General features: G+C 44.0%; 5 protein-coding genes across 5 annotated transcripts; 2 read left to right on the top strand and 3 right to left on the bottom strand.

Moving 5' to 3' along the window:
* Nucleotides 1-658: 658 nt before the first annotated feature.
* On the bottom strand, nucleotides 659-1,802 carry F4812DRAFT_415065 (uncharacterized protein). Its single transcript, XM_047932940.1, has one exon. The coding sequence runs from the start codon at nucleotides 1,202-1,204 to the stop codon at nucleotides 896-898; it is 309 nt and encodes a 102-aa protein (XP_047793983.1). The 5' UTR covers nucleotides 1,205-1,802; the 3' UTR covers nucleotides 659-895.
* A 4,209-nt stretch (nucleotides 1,803-6,011) lies between these two features.
* Nucleotides 6,012-6,863, top strand: F4812DRAFT_455774 (NAD(P)-binding protein; the record flags this gene model as incomplete). Its single annotated transcript, XM_047936878.1, has 3 exons — nucleotides 6,012-6,247; nucleotides 6,329-6,536; nucleotides 6,591-6,863. 3 exons carry the CDS (start codon nucleotides 6,012-6,014, stop codon nucleotides 6,861-6,863), a joined length of 717 nt encoding a protein of 238 aa, XP_047793982.1.
* An 863-nt stretch (nucleotides 6,864-7,726) lies between these two features.
* Nucleotides 7,727-8,689, top strand: F4812DRAFT_467661 (uncharacterized protein; the record flags this gene model as incomplete). Its single annotated transcript, XM_047938684.1, has 1 exon — nucleotides 7,727-8,689. One exon carries the CDS (start codon nucleotides 7,727-7,729, stop codon nucleotides 8,654-8,656), a length of 930 nt encoding a protein of 309 aa, XP_047793981.1. The 3' UTR covers nucleotides 8,657-8,689.
* Nucleotides 8,690-9,272: 583 nt separating this feature from the next.
* On the bottom strand, nucleotides 9,273-10,174 carry F4812DRAFT_455772 (uncharacterized protein; the record flags this gene model as incomplete). The annotated part of the gene is made up of 2 exons (XM_047936877.1): nucleotides 9,273-9,709; nucleotides 9,763-10,174. The coding sequence occupies 2 exons, from the start codon at nucleotides 10,172-10,174 to the stop codon at nucleotides 9,273-9,275; spliced, it is 849 nt and encodes a 282-aa protein (XP_047793980.1).
* Nucleotides 10,175-13,480: 3,306 nt separating this feature from the next.
* Nucleotides 13,481-15,126, bottom strand: F4812DRAFT_455771 (MFS general substrate transporter; the record flags this gene model as incomplete). The annotated part of the gene is made up of 3 exons (XM_047936876.1): nucleotides 13,481-13,645; nucleotides 13,705-13,846; nucleotides 13,910-15,126. 3 exons carry the CDS (start codon nucleotides 15,124-15,126, stop codon nucleotides 13,481-13,483), a joined length of 1,524 nt encoding a protein of 507 aa, XP_047793979.1.
* Nucleotides 15,127-16,115: the final 989 nt, after the last annotated feature.

Genomic DNA, 16,115 nt, shown 5'->3' with positions numbered 1-16,115 from the left:
GTATAATTACCAACTTTAGCTGGTAGATACTTTGTCTGTTTGATTTTATGAGACGCACTCTCAGCTAGTTGCTAGGCTTGTGTCGTTAATACAATTCCATCTACTAATCAAAGGATAAGGAAAGTATTCTGGTGTCGCGGATATCAGTATAGGTTAGGTACCTTAGGTACCTAATGAACTTGAAGAGAAGGACAATATATACAAGACACTAACTTCGCTGTGCCATGATGTTGGCTCCAAGAACGTTGTTTTCATATTTCGTCCCTACTGTTGTTTTCGATGCTGTCCTATTCTCAACCCAATCAACCAAAGCAATGAGCGTATTATGCTTAGAATCTAATGGACTCTTATTGTATAGACCAGACGGGAAGAACAGTCGATCGAAACTATGCATATCTTGTAGGGTGCAAGTCAGAACCACTTCAAAACCCTTAGTTAGCTCGTATAAGAGATACATGATCAGTCTTCTGTACCATAGCTTTGTTTTACTTACCTCAGCGTTCCGTCCATAGATCGTATAACTCAGCCTAGCCTTCCCATTATCCTGTTTTGCCGAGAAAATATCGGTTTTAGAGCCCAGCTTGAAGGTAGGGTGGATACCTACCTAGGTACCTAAGGTAATTTGACCGGATCCGCTAACGATAGGCTCGTACGCCCTACGCCCAGATTCGACTTGTTGTGGGTTAAGGGAAAGAGAAGAGTTGAGTAGGCCGAGCTTCATAGGATCAAAACGGTGCTTTGTTAGCTCATCTATGATACCGTCCAGCACCCCATCTAGGGAATCGAAATTCTCGAATCTGCGCCTCGACGATAGCCGGCTATTGCTCCGGACGTATATAAGCTAGCGAACCTAGAGGGGGTCATCCAATACGTCGTGCGAGGATTCCTTTCAATGTCACAATGTGTAACCAGTCGACACCCGGGTTTCCGAGAAATAAGCCATCAAAGTCCTCGGGATACAGATGCGCATTTTGAAAACCTTGATGGCCCCTGTGCTATAGCCCGCGTAATACAATTTTGTTGTCGCGGTTCCATAGTACTGACGCGCCAATTCCTTGTTAACCTCTGCTTCTACGTGGATAGCCCCATAGCCGAAGTCGTTGATAACTTGGGGTTGATTCAAGAAAAGCTCATATCCCACGGATCCAGTATACCCGGCGTTAGTTCCGAAAGACGCGAACCCCAGCCCAGCCCCGTTCTGCATGGTAGCGTAGTCGATACAACCCCCAATACCACCTTTTCCTGTAGCCAGTATCCTGTCATTCCAGGTTGGTCAGTCGGGGAGCCGAGCTTCTAATTCTATCTCGCTTGAAGGAGAAGTGGTAACAGTGAGCACAACCAGACAAAGATTGGCCGTGGCATAGGTTTTGAGACTGGATCCTCACAGGACTCTACGGTCCTAGGAAGGTCAAAGGTTGTCCCGTTGAGCAAGTAGCCATATGTGAGGATCGTACTATTAGGAACTAAGATATTCGATCCAAGCCATGCGCATTTACCTACAAAGGATGCAGCTAAGCGAGCAGACAGCCCAAAAAAAAAGATGACGATGCTCCAGGTAGATAGTGGCATTATTGAAGTCTTTGATTACTTCCCGGTGTCAAAATGTCTTTCACCAGTTTCGCCTTCAGAGAAGGACAGTATTAGACCCTGCTTTCAGCTTACCGTTACTTGCCTTAGGTAGTTAGTCGCCTCTAAGTTCCCGTCTTGTAGCTCTGTCTTACGAACTGGTTAAAATGGAATCCTCGGATGGGCAACTGATGAATTGATAATAGCTCCATCGGCTTTTGGAGTCAATATCGACTGGTAGTACCCCACTTTGAGGCCAAGATCAAAAAGGAACTTTCCACAGCCGATATCACTACCCCAGCTTCTCCGCATTTATGCCTTTATATGCTATGTATACTTCACACAAATTGCATAATAAGGCGAATGCCTGTGGATCCCTGGCAACGCCGAACCCTAGACCCATTTATGTAGAATATTACTTGTACGATAGCTTTCGTAATTGTTCATTATGCTTCATTCTTTCCTTTGGGGGAGGGAGGCGGAGGAGGTGTGTGGAGGCTAGGTTAGGTCTACCCCTATCTCAATTACTCTAGATCGTTACACATGGCACTACAACATATCAACCCTTTCATATGTCGTTTAGTTATATAGATTAGGTACTTTAGGAGGTATGTAACCAATTAGGATTGGGGAGTGTCAAAGATGTCACCCGAACAGACTTTCTAACCCCCAGATATAATCCGTATATTTTATGTTCGAGTATAGGTACCTAGGTAGGTAGACATGATACATGGGTATATCGTCGCAACGAACTGCTGGAGAAGATAATTATTTCCAGCCCCGTTGGCTATATGATGGCAGCGAAGAGCTACCAGGAGAGGACCCGCCGTTTGCTGTTTGTCGTTTATCCTTTCCCTGACAGATATTCTCCGAGCCATTGTCCCATACTAGCCCAGTTCCATTACAACCTTGGCAATCCTTGACCCTAGTATCTCTTTCAGTCAATAAAATTCCTCGTTTGGCTTGTCCAAGGTAGTTATGTATAACTTACAATCTAGGAGTCCCAAGACATGAAGGGCATGAATAGGGCATGCGATAATCGGGCCCAAATCCGTATATTCTTCTGTCCTCGAGAGTTGGATCCAAAGATGTATTCCCGGGCTGTGAAGACATGTTGAAGATATCGCTAAGGTCGAGAAGTATCTTTCAATATTTTTGGTTGATACTTGTCTTCGAAAGGCTTGCCTAAGTCCCCGTTGACTTTTATTGGAGAAGTCACTGCTATAAGTTTTGCAGAGGGCCTTTATATACAAGTATTCTCAGTAGCGTCATTCAAAGGGGTACCTTCTCATACCCGAGGGAGTCGGTATATAGGTGTTGGCGGATCGTGATTCGAAACCACGTCGTCTTTTATACAGTACACACCGCTCTGGACATTAGGTAAAGAAGGGTACTTTTGGAAAGTCCGAATTGAAGGTAGGCATCACTATACAGGTGTTCCCTGCAGCACCGTGAACGAGATGCTAGGCCCAGCCATTGCAATCAATTTTGCGGCGCGTTCATCTAGGACATTTCAAGCCACCAAAAGTTGTATCACTTCAAGATGAATCACGTTCGTAATGTATATCAAGCGCTGGGCAGCAATCGCCCGCCTTTAATAAATTGTACGACTCTTATACCGAAGGACCGTGTTCAACTTAACAGTGTTGCGTGGTTTAACTTTTCGTTCCGTAGAGTTCCTTCTACGCCACTGTTACATATTTATATGAGTCGGCAGCGTTTACTGTTGATGCTTCTCCCACGGCCCGATCCTTTCCTTCCATACACATATTTCTAATGTTCCATTCCTTGTGGTACCACACGGACTGCTACTTTTTCCAAGTCGGCCGACCAGCTGCAGTTAACCGCAGGACAGCTAATTGCTCTAGTGGGCATCCCGTGGTGAAACATAATAGTTTCTATGACTGCGAGTGAGATGAATTGTCCTATAGTTTAGGTGTGGTCTCAAGAACTGCAATTTAATCCATATTGTGGCTTTATGTACTCTTATCTTGCATCGAACCCAAGTTGCATACACGCAGAACAACCACTTGGCGTCGGAAGCATATCAGCAAGCATCATTCTATCATATGTCTTGATGGTCTCACGTCAGCCACATGGCTTTCATGCATAATTATCACGTGTAGTTTCCCGTAGTCAGCAATTTCGCTGTAACCCCTGACTACAATACCTCTTGGCCATGTTATGTGATGTTCAAGGCGAAATGATTTCCGCTTCACTTTAATCGACTAAGGGACTTGATTGGTACGTCGTAACGGAGAAATCAAGTCACTCTATTCAAATTTTCTCGCTACTGATACTCTAAATAGTATCAAGTTGACTTAGTCACCAATACTGTTCAGCTACTACAATTGATACTACTTGGGGCTACCTCTTCTTCTGAACCCTAGCCTACGTACTACATAAGTTAGGTACTAAGCTATCAGTAGGTAGTTTACCAAACGCTTTCAAACAATATCAATCTAGCATGTAAGCAAGCTTTATGCCGAGATGCAACATGAAAAAAATAAAAGCATATCTCCATTACTGCTGCCTCACGGATCTCGGCTACTACATACCTCCTACCTAACCTACCTAAGGTAACTATAGCTTATGCGGTCATAATCAACATCCCTAGGTACGTTCTACTTATAAACGAGTCGTATTAAGCCTTTCCCAACATTACTGAATGATTCTTGTATCATTATATTATTTATTAATCCAGTGTCAGTTTCGATCACCCCCATTGGTACATGCCTTATCTTGATTGTTCAGAGTCTTATCCTTGGCGCAAGAAGTGGTTCAAATGTAAGAGTAGAGGTCGGAGAGCACTGGTGTGGATGTACTCCGTCCATCTTTTATACATTAGCATATACTCCGTACTAGGCTTCCAATCTAGAAATAATTGCGGGAACCTATCTGAGATTTGGCGGGAATAGCAGCCAAATTGAAAGGTCATAGACTTACAGTATTACGCTATAATCTATTTTGTCTACCTCCCTAGGAATGGATACGATTGATGGACTTTTTACTCTTTTTATGTACCCGTGTCTTCGAGTGAATCATCTTGACGCTACCGGCAGCGACGTTAGATATCTGAATAGGAGTAGCCAGCTGAACTTTATCCCCTGGCAAAGGACAGGGGGCGTGCGCGCCGCCGTGTCCTTGTCTCCAGCCTAGAATTAGCATTTATAATTTGTAAAATAGAGGAATTGCGGTCTGTACATGGCTGTGATAGATGTTTCTTACCTTCGGCATCTTTTTCTTCTTGTCGTCGATTCTTCTCCATGACGCGATTGTTCACGACTTGGCGTGGGGACTCGCTGTTCCGTGCATCGGATGACAGAGCTTTCGTGGACTTCAAGCTAGATGTTCTTGGCGGCATTTTATGAAATCAGGTATAATCGTTATACTATGGCCTAATCTAAGCGACAGCTAGAATAGCAGGTGTCGACTCTGCTCCTTTCACATGGAAAGGTGAAAGGGGAAAAGGGGAGATTTACGATGTGGAAAAGTAGGTAGCATCAATACATTGAGAAGATTTAGAAAAGAATTATAAATGAAGGAATAGATCACTGAACATTTTAATTCTCGCCTATGGAGTAGCATCGTCGTTTTGATTTGTCCCTGATTGATCATCTTTTTCCTATGTATGAATTAGTTTATGTGGAATAGGGGTATATGAAGAAGTGCATTCGTACCAAATATTTAACATTCTTTAGTACCGATTCATCGCTAAAAAGTAGATCTACACCCACTAAATTTAAATGACCCGCTCTGACACGAAAATATATTTATGAAAGAGTCCTAATACGAAGGAGCTACACTTTGCATTTCTTCTTGAAATTTCTAAAGTTGTAATTGACATCGGAATGTTGGCGTACCTAAGATATCATCCCGGAAACGCACCAAGATCCTGCCCGGGGTAACTCTTATACTGAGTCCTGTTACAGGTAGGTTAGGTACAATACCTACAGGTACCTACCAGTAATTTTACCCACTAATATCAACAAATCAAAACCTCAAAAAGTCTCAAAACATATCACCTTGGGAATAGTCCAGCCAGTTCCATCAATTAAATTGGAATGTAAAAATGTATTGCAGCGCTTTCGTACTGTACTTTTGAAGGACTCTAGTCGTCGCACGAAATTAGTTCTTCAACATCAAACTATTGATAATAAGACATTTAAACTTCTCTTATTTATGACTATAGGTAAACCTCATGCTTCATATTTTCCATTGAAATCTTATATTTACACCCTGGCTCAGACGTTTCGCTCATATTGATTAGCTTAGCCTTATATTAGGTATTTATTATGAGTAATGATACATACCTGTAAGCCGGACTTTGTGCAACGGATTTAACAAGTTTCCAAGCAAGTATTTCATGTATCAATCCAACGCTTCGCCTTGAATCATATCCTATAAAGCTAGCGACCTAAGAATTTCTTCAAAGGGCGAGAACAATGAAGTTAATTATCTCAGGAGCTTCTGGTTTCGTAGCCAAAGAAATCATACGGCAGAGTTTGAGCAGGAATGAGATTACGTCCATTGTGGCCCTAGCTCGCAAGCCGGTATCCGTTCCTGAGAAACTTTCGCCGGACGCAAATCCTTCCAAGCTTAAAAGTATCGTGATAGATGATTATGAGCATTACCCGGAAGAAGTCAAGAAAGAATTCGCTGGAGCTGCAGCTTGCATATGGTATGAAAACTTCATTGATACCTGTCTATCCCAATGCGGACTTAAGCCTTATATCCTGGTGACATCACTGACAAGGACTAGGACGGTCGCTATCACACCGACGAATGCGAAGGCGTACGACTTTGAAGAAGTCAAGCGTGTTTGCCAAACATCGACTATTGCAGGTTTAAAGGCCATACATGAGTCTGGAATCTCGAAGTCGTTTCGGTTTCTTTATATGAGTGGTATAGCAGCCGAACGTGACCGGGCAAAGCCTGTTCAGTATCAGTCGGAGTATACATACATGCGTGTAAGGGAAGACAAGGAACCGATTAACAGCTCAAAGCTAACTAAATAATTATAGGGAGAGACGGAAAGCGAAGTTCTTCAATTGGCGGCGGAGCTAGACGGAGTCGAAGCCAGTGTCGCTAAGCCTGGCTTCATCACTGCACCAGGATATATCATGAAGTCGATCGCCGCCACCGCGCTTCAATTTGCTCTTGGCCTCCCTAATATTGGTGTTGTAGACCTGACGACAACTATGCTAGATCAAGTCATCAACGGTTTCGAAAAAGAGACGTTGACGCACGAAGACTTGGTCAGGATTGCCAAAGCGCATCAAGTTTCCGGGAAATAGTTTGGTGTCAAGCCATATAGCAAGATAAGCCCGTGTATTTCTTTCATGAGGGGAATATCAAGAATAATACACGAGAAATTGATTCCCAAGTCTATCTCTAGCCCCTTTTTAATAGTAGGTACCTAGGTAGGTAGGTATTGCTGATCTAGTAAAGTCGCATGGTTCTAACCGCAATACGAGGGTACCACTTGATTTGAAGTATACTAACTCAGGTAGAGAACCAAAAATCTGCCAGGTAGGTGACTGGAAGTAATCTTGAAACCATATAGATAGTACTTTTGATTTAAGTATTTTATCAGGAGCTGTCTGTCTCAATAAATGGGACGGAGGAGAGCAAATATTGACCAAAATTGGCAAATATCATTACTGGGTTAGGTGCCTCTAGGTCTAGGTAGGCATAGAGATAATAAACTAAGTATTTCGGGCTTCAGAAAACATACCGCAGCCAAGCCATAAGCTTATAAACATCTCCAAGGAAGAAAGTACGCGCATTGAGGGTAAGCTTTTAGAGGCGGGCACTTATGCTCTTCTATTACCCCTTTTAGGCGGGGTATCCTGATGTCTGGGCCTTCGTGTTGCATTTTAATATATCTGCAAAGAGGTCTGGGGAGGGACTCGAGTGGTGATGGCATCGTGCGATTTTCCCGCTAATTCTTCCGGAGCCGGGAGTGTCTTTGGTCACAAGAGGTCTTGGGGTACTGGCAACGGCACTTCCTCCAGCACACCGATTATAAACGATCTACTTACTGGTGGCAAGACCTATAAACGATGAGTGAGGATCCACAAGATACATTCAGGATATCTGGCCTGGTTTTACAGCCCATCAGCAAGCGTGGTCTACACCTGAAACCCTAAATCCAAGCATGCGTTCCCAACTTTTAAGTGTTGGCGTTGCAGTCCTTGGGGCTTTGCTACCTCGAGCCGCCGCTGAATATGAGTGCAACAGGACATATATTCAGTCCTTCGCAGATAGCTACGTAGAAGCGCACGAGAATGGGCAGCTTAACCGCCTAGAAAACATTGCCGACAATTTCACGTACGTGGAGAACAATAAGACCAGGGAGATCACGAGCGGTATCTTCAACAACGCGCTCAAGATCGCGCACCGCCACACTATCGTCGATACCATCGCGTGCGCCTCCTTCACCGAGCTCATCATCACGCACAACGTCTCTGGCGAGCCAGCACCCTACGTCATCGGCGCCCAGATCCGCCACAGCCCGGGCGATCTGAGCTGCTACCTCATGGACCTGATCGTGTCCACGACCGGGTCGTGGCTCTTCAACTCGACAAAGACGCTCGAGTACGCGTCCAAGGAGAACTGGACGCTCATCGAAGAAGGCAAACGCCCCTCGCGCGAAACCCTCAAGAACGCCGCCGACGCCTACTTGGACATGTGGAGCAACAGCACCGCGGAGGCCGCTGTGCCTTGGGGCCAGCCGTGCGACCGTCTCGAAGGCAGCGTGTACACGGGCAGGGGGCTTCCTACGGATTCGTGCAAAGTGGGGATCCCTACGAACCATAACCAGGCGCCTAATTCGCACCGCCGCTACGTTATCGATCCAACCTACGGCTCCATCAGTGTCTTCTGCATCTTCGAACATCTGAGCAACGCGCCTGACAGCCACGAATTCCGTCTCGAGAACGGTAAACTTCGGTTTATCCACACCATCACGCTGGCTAACAGTGGTGGCTTTGGGTTCAGGGAGTCTAAGCCAAACCCGATCGTACGTCACAGGAAACGGGGAGGGACACGTCGAGCGACAGCGTTAGGCTCTCCGAAACGTACCTAGGGTTAACAGACAGATATTACCTTGGGAATGGGGAGGGTTTGTCGATTAATTTTGGATTGATGAACCCATAGCGTCGTTGTAGCGGTTGTTCCAACCTCTGTGAGATAGGCTTACATACTCCGAGTTGATTCAAAGCAAACTTTTGAAGGAAATTCTTCTTACCTAGCTGCTTCAATTAAGCTTAATAAGTCTCCTAATATTCGTCTTTCACGATTGTATAGGTAATCACTCGTCACATTAGACTGCTAGCTTGCTCGTGCGTGAGTATCTGAGTATCTACCTACCTATGTAGGGATTAATCCATCGCATTATGCTAGTCTCATTAGAAGTTTTGTACAATCACATCGTTCGCCAAACTCCAAAAGGAGAAATGTCTCGGTAATGCGTAAACGGCAGCAGCTCTTCCCGTTCTGGCCTGGGTTCATCTCCCTTCTCGTATTCATCCTTGTTGGTCATCGAAGATATGATCTGGTAATTATCGATGTATTAGTGGAAAGCCCTTTCAGATACTTCGAACTGGGGTTGGCTGTGGGATACTTACCAAGTATCAGAGCTTGCTAGGTCCTCCATCGACGTACGTAAGCTGGGGTTGAAGTTATCTTCGAACCTATCGCGATTACTGCATCTGCTCCAGTCTTATCCATTGGGATCTAGAAGCCTTTCGTGCGAGGAATATCTTATGGATCCTGCCAAAAGTATCTACTGTGCCGACATCATTAGCCAAAGCTTCGTCCTGCTCTTGGCTTAAATGATACTGTCTTATGATTCGCGAATTTCGAACGTTCTCGATCTCCGTCTTGAAGGAACTAACTCTACCAATCGAGTAGAGTAACATCGGTCTCATAGCTCGATTTGTAGACCAGTCCGATCCGAGCTTCAATGGTCTATGATGGCTATTGAGACCCCGGGCCTGTGGATTTGGTTGTGTTCCCGAGTCGCAGATAGCCACTGTGCGACGACGGAGACGAACTTCATCGCCTAATACCTGACTCATCATGGGGATCCAAGGCAGAGATGCGGTTCCTTCTGCGATATTTACCTGTAGCCCGTCTACTGTAAAAAGAGTCAGCAATTGCCCGCCTGGAAAGAAATCCGAAACTGCATACGCTTAGGATCGCTGCACGCCTCGTCTGCGACGGTAACGAGGTGGAAACTACGCTCGAAAAGCCCTTCCACGGTGGTCGCTCCGCGAACCAAAGAACGAAGGTTCCGTCCCGTGAACGCTGAGTCCGATGATTTGAATACTGCAACTGTGTCATTCTCCAAAAGACTGTCAAATTTCATCGAAAAGCTCGATACACCGTCATCGAAAACTTCGATGGTGGTTTTGCTGAGATACTTCTTCGCGAAAAGTTTCTCAATTTCCGCTTTCCAGGATCGACAGATTGAACGAAGCTTAAACCAGGCACACATACTTGTGTCCTCTAGAAGACGTTTGATGATAATGTCATACAGCTCCTGAGGAATATTGTCCAAGAGGATGTCCTGTTCGCTATCGCCTGTTGAGGGCGGTGCCATTGTGGAAGCCGTTTGGGACTGGTTGGAAGACATTGTTTGAAGCTGAAACGAGAAAAATAAACGGACGGGGTACTCGAAACTCGCGGATAATAAGTATCTAGGGACAACTCTAGAGAAATAGAAGATGTGTAGCTGTGGTGTGATTGAATTTCTCTCGATTTCATACCCTGGGTACCTATCTAAGGTACTTAGCAAGTTTGATGAGTGTTGAGAAATTATGGGACTGGTAGGTGCTAGGAGGAAAAAAGTAACAGGTAAAGTACCAAGTAATGTACGGGAGTTAATGAGGTTTGGCTGGGCAGAATGGTTGGGTGGATAAACCGTACCGTCTCGTCAAATCCAACGGCAATCGTGGAGAATTATTAGCTTAGCAGGATTTCCCTTAAGCCTCTAGAATGACTACATCCATAGTTTCCTATATGGCATAGGTTGTTGTAGTAATTGAATCTAGGTGTAGGGGACAACATCTAGGACACTGAAGCTAGAAGCTGCCCATGTGCATGAAAAGATGCCCGAATATTGAGAGAATATATGCCAGAATAGCATAGTATCGCCGATCATTCCCTATATGCCCCTTACAACAAAACATAGTGCTAAATTGTTCGACTATAAACCGGCGAGCTCATAGTTTGGTGACTAAATGTATAGAATGGAGACTATGGAGAGGAAAATGGGGAGCTCGCCGTAACTGAGTACCTAATAGAGGGACGTGTGAGGAAATAACATATACATATAGTAGGAGGATACTTGTCGTTAGTAAAGATATACCAACGTTTAAAAAGGGTTTGATGAAGTGCTTCTTCTCTACTGGAGTGAACGCCCCTATCTCACATCAAAGCACGTTATACAGAATCAATCAACAAGATGCTACGTAAAACCAATAAGAAAAGACAATGGTTAATTAATTAACATCTCAATACAAGCTTTTTCTCTCTCAACGGTGCACTTAGTAAATATATGGAGGCTTGTGGCCTTTATACAAATCTGGGAAGAGAAACTAGTAAGATTTGCAGCACAGAGCTGAATGGTGTAGCTTACGTCGCATATAAGCTATTCTGGGGCCTAAAGGGAATATAGAAAGTTGTATTAAAAGGAAAAAAGGGCCATGTTAGTTAAATATGTAACGAAGGTCGTTTATATAGACAATCAGCTGATTACCTTAGGTAGTCACTGTGGAGGAGTATTGCAACTAGCGTGTGAGACGAAATCTATTATTCAACGTAGCATAACTAGATCAATTCGTTTAACTATACGTTTCAGCAAAGCTTCATGACTTCAATAGACAAGTGGCATTCAATGCTTGACATTCTCATGAATAATAGGTAAAGAGCATGAATAGCTAAGACAAGTTTAGTAATCAATGCTATACGCTTCAGAGCTATCTATAGGAACGTACAGCAAAAGAATCGCAAAAGGCGCTAACTCTCTTACCACCACAGGCGTTAGAAAGTTTGATAACACTATCATATAAGATAAATAAGTGCTAAAGATCTTAATTCGTAGTAATTTGTTGAGCAAGGTTCTGGTTTCGAACTATCGTCGTAAAATAGAACGACATCGTCTTATATAAATATGCAACTGATCACTAAGACTTCACTTCAGCACGAGAAAAGATCAGGGGTAGCAACTATACACCTAGTCCAAACCTATGTAAGTAGTCCAACAGTCGTATAGAATATAGTAATCTTCAAAATATTTGTCCTATGCTGTTCGCATGGTCTTAAAGGTGTGTCACGACTTTTCTACGAAGTTCGTAGTTATGCGGGAAATCGGTTGATCCTTGTAAACGACTTTAAGCTCAACCACCATCAGACTTTCATGAAATAATTCTCAAAAGAATAGGTAATCGCCTTTACATACTGATAAACAGCTTTGATACAAAAAGCGCCCTGCTGTTGACAATTTATTGTTGCTAACATGTTGACTTATGTACACGCAGTGTCATGACATGAGTAAAAAGGTGGTGACAGTATTTGGTGCTAGCTTAGCATCAAATAAGCAACTTTCAATGATCTTTGAAAAATAGACAAACATCTAACTAAACATACATGCCGTGTGAATGCTAAAATTGTTGAAAATAAACGCAGGTTATAAGGTACGTGTTACGAACCAACAGCCCAAGAAACCATACCGAGTATGGAAGCGGGGTTTTGTCAATACAACCGGAAACGGCAAAACCTCGGAAAGGCTAATGGAGGGCAGTGATCTTGGTGATCTTATTGATCTGACAAGATCAACCAGATCACATAGGAGTTATAAGGGAATCAACAGGTCTATTTAAAACTATCATGTATCTAGTCACTCATTTAGGTTTCCTTAGCTATCAATCTAAGTCTTATATCTAACCCATATAAGGGGAAGGACTCCAAGCCTTCCTGACGTACACTTCAACGTTTATTTTGACACTTAACTCGTATCGTTACTGTTTACCTGAAAATCAAGACCCATCGGCATTACACTCTAACGGACCTGAGTGTAGGTTCGTCACAATAAAAATTTACGGGTATAAAACGTATATATCCCAGTTACACACATTTTAACAAAAATATCACCTTAATCTATTGTATTATTATCAATTCAAACGGAATACCTACCTAGGTTAAGGTAAGTATGCTACTATGGTGGATCGAAGACCAACAGCAAATGAAAGTAACGTAGCATTATGCCTCGGAGCTTAGCTTGGTAGGGAACGTTATATCGTGAAACATCGCAACACCCCCTCCTACTCATCTAATCACTTAAGGATTAGATCGATACCGACGCACTAAATCAATCTAGATAATGAGTAGCGTACCAATTTCTGATATAGATGATTAGATCCATTCATCATCTACCTGGGGTAAAAACTGGGGTTGGGACGAAGTTCCGAGATACCAGGTAGGCGGAAGTAACACATGATTTCTCACATCTCGCCTTTACACTTGGCTTCAATACCCTAAAATTAAATATAATAAACATGAGAAGGATTGCCATGCGCCTGCACTACAGTGAGATGAATAAACACCCCACAAATTGAGTCCATGCCAAATACCTAAGCACCTAAGCATCACTAATCCTTCTTACTAAATTTCAAGCAGTATTGATGTTCGAAGAATGCCGAAGCGTGTAGTTGTATGGTTGGATATATTGGTATCTGTATTAATGAGCTCCGTTGACACGGTTCATAATTATGCGTCAACACGTTCAATGCTATCGCGGCTACGCCGAACCTCTAGCCACCCAACCCCTGGCTCCATCATAGACGCGAAACACCTGCTCCCAGGGTTTTGGCTGCTACTAAAACAAAACAATAAAAGAAATACATATTTAGACTTCAGTGTGCTTCTCTTCGGCAGCAGGGGCTGCGGGTGGTACAACATCCGCAGCGGTCTCGTCGCTGAACTTGAGATCCTCGTCGAGCTCTGTAGTGTCCTTAATTTTCGTGAAGATAATTGGGGCAGCGATCAGGAGTGATCCAGCACAAACACCCCACTATTTCAATCGTCAGTTATAAATATTCACAAGTACGCGGAAGGTTGAGGTAGGCTTACAGTAGCGGCGAAGAGGGTGTTGTACTCGGTGTGAATGCCATCTAGACGCCAGAAGATGGCTGCGCCAGCGGATTGCAGACCCTTGTAGAATCCGGCCATGTTTGCAGTCTTTCGGCCAGAGTTTGAGAGAGCGCCCATGTACCTAGAAAATTTGTTAGGACTCAATTGTAAATTCACACAGGTTTCTTTCTAGAGTTCAACATACCAGTAGATGGATGTTTGCCACACAGAGTCATATACTCCGTAGAATATGTAAAGGAACATAGGTGCGAGGAAGTTCTTGTCCGTCCAGTTAATTTTCTGCTCGTCAGGTACTCTACCAGAATCTGCTCGGTTAAGCCGGTCTTTTTGCCACGCGTAGCCACCACCCCAGATGATGAATGTGAGGGAAAAGAGTGCCACAAATGAGAGCTTAGCACGCGTGGATCGTCGAATCGAGGAGATATCAAGAGTGTATCCGACAATAATAGCGCCGAAAATCTGGGCGAGCCAGTACAGAAGGTTGTTCAATGAACGAGCACGAGTGTTGAAGTAGGCAAGGTTGAGAACGTTCTGCTGGTAGGTGTAGAATATATTGGAAGCGAAGAACATGGGGAATAGAGCAACAACCCAAGGGCTGAGGGAGATACACTCCCATAGTCCAATGAGTTCGCTCTGCCACGTAGGGTTCTTCATCAGAATAACCTTAGATCCATCTTCACGAATAACCTTGTCTCCATTGACGAGAACGGTAGCAAGACAGGCTCCGACAAACATCAGAACGATGAAACCAACATACGTGCCATCTGTGACGGTTCCGGTGTTGTTGCTGACGTTCTGCCCGAGAGGAATCAAGCTACCAATAACAGCGCCAAGGTTGAATATGATCCAGAACCAACTGATATATCGACCTTTGGACTCCTCGGGAGGATAAGACATCATGATGGTACCTTGTGCGGTCCACAGCAAGCCTGCGCAAAGACCCAACAGGGCACCAGAGAAGACGACGAAGCCAACATTGGCGGTGTGGCTGTAGCACAACAAGCTAGCCGAGTAAATGCAGTAACCGATACCACCGATGGCTAGAGTAATCTTAACACCGAGTTTATTGGCAATGGAGCCGGAAAAGAAGGCGACCACAGCGAAAACGGAGTAAAGAGCGGTAGAAGCGTGATCCTGAACGGTGGAGTCGACTTGTCCACCACCACCGAGACCTTGGAGTGCATTGTACATTCCAGGACACAGAAAACAGACAAAAGCAACCATCAAAAGCTGAATCTTTGGTGAGGCATACCAGAATTCCTTCTTGCCGAGTTGAAATCCTCGGTACATCCAATTATCAGGACGCGCTTCGGGGCCGTGCGTGCTCGCGGCCAGGTCCGAGTGAGATTTAGGAACGAGTTGTGTATCGGTGTCGACCACCGTTTCTTTCGCGTCTGCCATTTCCTATTTTCTTTAGAATTGGTCGATTGCTAAGTATTTATTTGTTTATTTATTTTTTTCCTTTAATGATTCCAAGACAGCTTTATAGCATGAACCTATAGATATCAAGTGTTAGCTTGTCGCAATAATTGTTGATGTTTACTAGTACCTGAAATAAAAGAGTCTAGGAGAATAAATGACTTGTAAAAGCACTTAAACGCCAGCTACCTACTAACATACCTTCGGTATTATTGATCGCCGTAACGGCTAAATTAATTTGACCCTTTGGAAATTGGCAAGGTAAGAGATGGGGGAATGAAAGCTGCGAAGGAGAGGAAAGGACGTAGACAATATAGTAAAATAAATGCCGTACTACATAGGTACTACTAGCTTAGAGAATCAGGGACCAGGGTACAGGCTTTATGAAAAAAGGTATTCCCCCCGGTTAAGATAAGGCAAAGTCGGGTGAATACGACATGCGGCACGTGCGGAATACTTGAACTGTTATGCATGCATGCGGGAATGTTGCTACTACAACTTAGAGGTACCTAAGGTGACCTAATGCAGGTGTGCTGATCGGTTGGTTCTAGGTATTCTACATACCTACCTACCTAGGTAATAGGGTGTTTGTACCAAAGTCCGGTCTCGATTCACTTTGGTAGCTATGGTAACACGACCTAGGTAAGGTTAGATAGGTACCTATTGTCGCTTCAACCCCAACAAGCTCTCAGCACCCCGAGAAACTCGCTATAAGCTCGTGAATGTTGCTCGGAATGATGGTTACGTGACACATACAAGACCTGACTACATAACCCTCGTATATATCATACATACGGATGTATGCACCTATCTTTAGTAAACGTTAATTGAAGTTGTCAGCGAACCTTGGAAGTCACTCCACTAATAAACTTAGCGCCCTTAAAATTCTGGGGATTTTAGAGCACTGGGGGAACGCTAAGTTTTTTTGTGGTTTGACTTGGTTGACTAAATGGTCAGATCGTAGTTAATCC

This window comes from Daldinia caldariorum, assembly GCF_022478825.1.
Source record: "Daldinia caldariorum strain CBS 122874 unplaced genomic scaffold F4812scaffold_2, whole genome shotgun sequence".
Classification (NCBI taxonomy): domain Eukaryota; kingdom Fungi; phylum Ascomycota; class Sordariomycetes; order Xylariales; family Hypoxylaceae; genus Daldinia; species Daldinia caldariorum.
This window is presented reverse-complemented; position numbering and strand designations above follow the sequence as displayed.

Coding starts and splice junctions, on each gene's coding strand:
- F4812DRAFT_415065 (XM_047932940.1), bottom strand. CDS start 1,204: ATGCAGAACGGGGCTGGGCTGGGGTTCGCGTCTTTCGGAACTAACGCC.